Consider the following 6,265-nt stretch of genomic DNA (forward strand, 5'->3'; position numbering starts at 1 on the left):
AATTTATATCTTATTTAAACACAATAAATAAGTTATTGACAAATCTCTTCTGATCAGATCGACCACATCACGTTCTTCATCTCCTCGGTTTATAAGATGTTACAAAGTCATATTTATTGGGATTTACTGAAGAGTCGCACAAAAGATTTCATGTTGTGTATAAAAAGGAAAACTTCAGCGGCCAAATATTTTTGTAGGAGGTCCAGATTTGGCCCACGGGCCGCTGCTTGCCAACCACTGGTGTAATGTGTTATCTGCTTTTCCACAATCATTGAAGGACTCAGACAGCAGTAATGATTATTCTCAGGAACCAGAGGAAACATGGAGAGCTTCCTTTTCAGGACCGGAGTCGGGAAAAGTTGCTGCATATAAGAATATAAGAAAATAAACAGTCGGATGTGTAACGAGACAGAAAAATATGCCTGAGTTATGCTTTTGTATCATTGCTTTGTTCTTATTCTTCATTTTCAAGAGAGAAGCTTTATATTTTGGTTGTTTATGTGTGATGAGTGAGTTTTTTTCAGATCCACAGCACTGATGTTAGTTTTAAAACAGGGATGAAAGGAAGAAAAGAAAACCCGTCTCTTCACATCGTTAATAAGAGAACTGCTGTCAGACATGCACACAGACTCAGGTAGACGTTAAAGAGCCTGCAAACGTTAAAACAACCACTTTAAGCTTTCTTTCCTCCCTACATCTATACATATCCTCCCTGTTTTGTTGTATGTAAATGATCATTATTGTGTCTTTGATGTGCTGCTGTACTGCTGTTATAGTTATAACAGTTATAATTGATATTTTATGATCTGATTTCACATTGAATGTAGAACATGAATCTGTAAAGTCACCGGAAACACCAGATGTGAGGTAAATGTAGTCGAGTAAAAAGAACAATATTTATTTTTGAAATGTAGACGAGAAAAAGTAAAAAGTCTCCCATAAATTAAATAACTGAGGTATAGAATTAGAACAAATTCTCATTAGTCTTTATGGGTTGTTTTTTGGAGTTTTTAAGCAGTTATCTGGTTGTGATTTGATTGAGTAGAAAAGAAAAGTCGTCTACAGGTGAAGGGTTGAATTTCAGACATTTGACGCGTCTCGGAACAAAAAAAGCTACACTTTTCTTTTGTTGCACACTTCCTGTGAGGCCGGCAGGTGAAACCACACCTGGAACCAAACGTCCGTTTGGTTTCACTTCAACACACCAGACGGGACAAGAAACAAACCAACACAGAGTCTGAGTCACATTATTTATAAACCAACTCTCCTTTTTTTTTTTTTATTTATTTGACAGCAGAGTTCTGATTCAAACTGACATGTTGTTAAAAAGTGAGCGCTGAATAAAAACATATTCAGTCTGTATTCATGATTTTTTGTCTCTGTCAGAAATTTGGAGTCAAACATTTGAACAGTTGGAGCAGAAATCTTCATATTTTCCCCACAGAGGTCCATAAATTCATTTCCGTTGACAGAAAACAGCTTCAAAAACTCCTTCATATGAACATTTTGATGCTCTCAATTATAAATATAAACAGATACAATCAAGATACGTTTAACAAATACAGTAGATTTGATTATATTAATAATACTGACCTTTTTATACAAAGTTCTGTCATAAAATAAAATAAAAACATGTACATCAAATATACATTCTGACACTGGACAGTGCACTGCAAAAAATGTTCAATTTTTAACAAGTCATCTAAGTTATATTCAGTCTTAAAATCGTATTTTCTTAAGCTGATTTTTTAAATATGAATCTTTTATAGACAACATGTTGAAACATCAGGCAGAAGAAGATTCAAAAAGCTGATTTGATTTTGGAATAAAGTTTTTTTATATATATATAATCAGTGGTACATTTCTTCACTTTGTTGCAGGAAAACAAGTTTTTAAGACTCATTACAGGTTTAAATGGCTTGTACAGATCGGTAAGTTTTGCAGCATGTGTATAAAAATAATCATGAAACTTTGATTTTAATGACTCGTCCAATAATTGCAGCAACAGAGAGTCATGTTCAGTTCGGGCAGGAGCATTTGCACTCTGATATAATGGGGTACTGAACAGGTATCCAGGCGCATTTCAGACCCCCCTTTTTCTGCAGGCAGCGCCATCGCAGGATCGTAAAATGAGTCGATTTGGCAGGTTTGCAGACCATCCCTTCAGGGACTGAACAAGACCGCTTATTGTAGCAGCTCCCCACCTTCACGTAGCGCGGCCAGAATCTGCTGCCCAGGTCGTTCCATGCGTAAACAACCGGGCAGAAGGCGTAAGACCACAGCCACAGTTGCAGCCTTCTCCGGAGTTTTTTACTCGGCTTCTGCTTCTTGCCATGCTGGACCTCGAACTCCATGGCCCGGATCTCTTTGGGCATCGCTCCGGAGAGCTTCTGCCGCAGGTCCGCGTCGCTCACATCCTCGTTCCCCGCGTATTTGTCCTCCGGCGGGGACACGGACATGAAGTGCGGGTCGAAGTGGCTGCCCAGAGTGCTCCTGAGCTCCGTCTCGTTCAGGTCCTTCTCTTTCGGGTCCAGCACTGGATCCGGATCCTCCTTTAGCTCCACTATGGGCAGAGTGTCACTGGGGATGGGACGGAGGAGATAGTAGTGTTGGCACATGCCCTCCTCTATCCTGAAGCCCAGAGAAAACACGAGCATAAACACAGCCATCAAATAACAGGATTTATCCATCTCCTCTGTACAGTTTCCAGAGACAGTCAGAATATTCAGGGATAAATCCTCCCGAAAGAACAGAAAGGCGCCGGGTTTCCCTCTGAGTGTCTGGCTGCAGGGAAGATATCCAAGTCTGAGCCGAGAGCGCGCAGCAGACGCACCGCTCGCACCGGGGGGAGTAACCGCGGCGCGACACGCTCCAAAACTTCTCAGCAACTTTCAGACAGCTGCTGGCGGGTCAGCGGAGCACAGAGAGGTAGCAACAGAGGGATTTCCCCGCCTCACTTCACAGTCCATGACCCGGGTCCCTGCTGGAGAAGAAAACGGACTCAGCCCTGAGCTTTCCCGGTCAGCAGGTCCCGGTGAGACGGCTCAGCGGCCCGCAGGTCGCTGCTCTCAGTCCACATGTTGGCGCACCGGCTGCTGCTGCTGCTGCTGCTGCTGCTGCTGCCTCTGGTCCTCCTGCAGCCAAACTGAAGGCGCCTCTGACTGCACCCAAATATCCAGCAGGGCGGTGATGTAATCCCGCTCTCTCTCTCTGATTGTAAAGAGACCAGCCCTCCATGCTGACCCGAAAACTCCCTCCCATCCCGCAATACGCACACACTTTACGCACAAGCACGCACAGACATAGCCGCTACTATAGCCATATGTTGATCATTATTAGGTGTATCAGCATTAGTAATATCAGACATCACTCACTGTTAACATTTATAATAACTGTACTATAAATATACTCACTTCAATAAAGTATCATCAGCACAATGTACATAAATCAAAAGTAAAAGTAACAAGTAACATGTTTGTGTGTAGACTCTTATAGTTTGATATTTTGATAGTTTGTTTGACCTTTGTTGACTGTTCCTTTAACCTGCAGTAACCAATGACTACTGTTGTCAAATAAATGTATCAGACTAAATGTTGGCAACAAATTCTCTCCTCTGAATTGTAGTGGAGTTAAAAAAAGTAGTATAAAATGGAAAAATACTCAAATAAACTACATCAAAATGATACTTTAGTACAGTACTTGAGTAATTTCCACCACAAACAGCAGGCCTGCTGTAAACAGTGTTGCTGTGATGGTCACAGTGGTGCTAATGGCTGCAGCGCTGACTGGTGCAACAGTAAGGCTGGTTGCAGTGTTGGTGTGTATTACAGTGTGTGTGTGTGCAGTGTGTGTGTATTACAGTGTGTGTGAATGTGTGCAGTGTGTATTACAGTGTGTGTGTGTGTGTGCAGTGTGTATTACAGTGTGTGTGTGTGTGTGTGTGTGTGCAGTGCATATTACAGTGTGTGTGTGTGCAGTGTGTATTATAGTGTGTGAATGTGTGCAGTGTGTATTACAGTGTGTGTGTGTGTGTGTGCAGTGTGTATTACAGTGTGTGTGTGTGTGCAGTGTGTATTACAGTGTGTGTGTGTGTGTGTGTGCAGTGTGTATTACAGTGTGTGTGTGTGTGTGTGCAGTGTGTATTACAGTGTGTGTGTGTGTGTGCAGTGTGTATTACAGTGTGTATTACAGTGTGTGTGTGTGTGTGCAGTGTGTATTACAGTGTGTGTGTGTGCAGTGTGTATTACAGTGTGTATTACAGTGTGTGAATGTGTGCAGTGTGTATTACAGTGTGTGCGTGTGTGTGTGCAGTGTGTATTACAGTGTGTATTACAGTGTGTGTGTGTGTGTGTGCAGTGTGTATTACAGTGTGTATTACAGTGTGTGTGTGTGCAGTGTGTATTACAGTGTGTATTACAGTGTGTGTGTGTGCAGTGTGTATTACAGTGTGTATTACAGTGTGTGTGTGAATGTGTGCAGTGTGTATTACAGTGTGTGAATGTGTGCAGTGTGTATTACAGTGTGTGAATGTGTGCAGTGTGTATTACAGTGTGTGAATGTGTGCAGTGTGTATTACAGTGTGTGTGTGTGTGCAGTGTGTATTACAGTGTGTATTACAGTGTGTGAATGTGTGCAGTGTGTATTACAGTGTGTGAATGTGTGCAGTGTTGGTGTGAATGAGCTCCAGTGCAGCAGCAGACGTGCAGAGACTCTTCGCTGCAGACAGACAAACTGCCAGAGGAGTTTTTTACGAGTTCTTCTGGTGCCAGGGTCGTGTTTATTTTATAACTCTCCTGGTGAGATGCTCTCAACGTGTGTTTAGACTGATCCAGCTTCTGCAGCACAGCAGAGCGCTTCTTCTCCTCCTGCTGCTTTCCATCAGTTGTTTTATGTCTTTTCATAACGCTGGACTCATAACAGGAGCATCCACCAACTGCTCGGTCAGCTGGGACATTAAAACAGATCTGAACTGGAAGAGAAGGTGACAAACTATAACCGCATATATCCATCTCAGTCAGCCATTTCATTTTAAACTTCAGCCTCAAAATGTGGAAAATCTGCCACCGAGAGGGACAGAAAATCATATGTCTGAGAATATAAATCAGCCTGGAGCTTAAATCATGCAGCATTTTCTCTATAGTGGACTAAACTGATGTGATGATGTTTTAATTTCTATATACTGACAGTGTTTTCAGGTTCATTCCTCAACCAACTAAGACTTTTATTAATTGAAAATTGAATTAAACAGGATTTTCTGTCTGACTGGCTAATTATATCACATTTTCTCTGATAAATATGTGGTTTTAAGAGTGAATATGAGACCAAATGAGTCTTTTTTAACAGCTTAAGTGTAAAGAATGAAAGCTTTTGTGGTAATAATTTAATCCCAGCAGCCGATAAATGAAGGCTGGAACCAGAAAAAGATGCTTAAATGGTCACACTTCAATTAGTGAGCGAGGCAGCAGCTCGGACTGAGCGCCTGCAGCCAGAAGGCAAAAACCGTTGGAATGTTTGCTCATGTTGTAAAGGTTAAATTATGAGCCTGATAAAAAACAACTCTTGTCTAAGACGCTAATGCTGAAAAAGCCGGGCTGAGATAAAGGGCCAACTGTGCTGAGCTGGACCGCACTGAGACGGGGACAAACAGGCCCTGAATGTGGGGAGCTGGTTCCTGTTGGGAATCCCGCTGCTGAGGGTTAACGTGCCCACACGGAGCTGTAACACTCTGCTGCTGCAGTGTTTGGTGTGACCTGTGACCGGCGGCGGCTTCCACACGTCTCTTTACTCTGTAAAAGCAATTAGTGACACGTCCGCCTCTCAAGTAAAAACTCCATTATAAAAAATCACATCACAGGCCTGCGACTGTGGACTTTACAGGTCTGTGGTGGAGGAGACGTCGCAGGTTCCATCGGCCCGAAACGTCCCACCCAACACTCCTTATGGGATCAGTCTGGTGATTTTCTATATTTTTCTTCTTGCCAACAAATCTCATGTTTGGATCCAAACCAACGATGAACTGATCTACTACCAATACTTGTGTGTATCCAAAGCCTGATGTGTTTGATTCCTCTGTGCCGTAGACCTCCGTTGTTGCCAAAAACTAATAAAACCCCGTCAGTGAGTCACACCGCTGCACTGGGTGCCATGTTCCTTCATTATGAAGAGTTTGGTCTCATTAGTTTGTTTAGAAACGGCTCCAAAGACTAATATCAGCGAACATGTTTTCAGTCTCCAGAGAGTAGTTCTTTGTACAGCAGAGACCAGT

General features: G+C 42.5%; 1 protein-coding gene across 1 annotated transcript; it reads right to left on the reverse strand.

Moving 5' to 3' along the window:
• Positions 1-980: 980 nt before the first annotated feature.
• Positions 981-3,846, reverse strand: nog3 (noggin 3). Its single transcript, XM_044337844.1, has one exon. The coding sequence runs from the start codon at positions 2,688-2,690 to the stop codon at positions 2,019-2,021; it is 672 nt and encodes a 223-aa protein (XP_044193779.1). The 5' UTR covers positions 2,691-3,846; the 3' UTR covers positions 981-2,018.
• Between the last annotated feature and the right edge of the window lie 2,419 nt (positions 3,847-6,265).

This window comes from Thunnus albacares, chromosome 20 (assembly GCF_914725855.1).
Source record: "Thunnus albacares chromosome 20, fThuAlb1.1, whole genome shotgun sequence".
Classification (NCBI taxonomy): Eukaryota; Metazoa; Chordata; class Actinopteri; order Scombriformes; family Scombridae; genus Thunnus; species Thunnus albacares.

Excerpts from the sequence above, each read along its gene's own strand:
- nog3 (XM_044337844.1), bottom strand. The coding sequence starts at position 2,690 with ATGGATAAATCCTGTTATTTGATGGCTGTGTTTATGCTCGTGTTTTCT.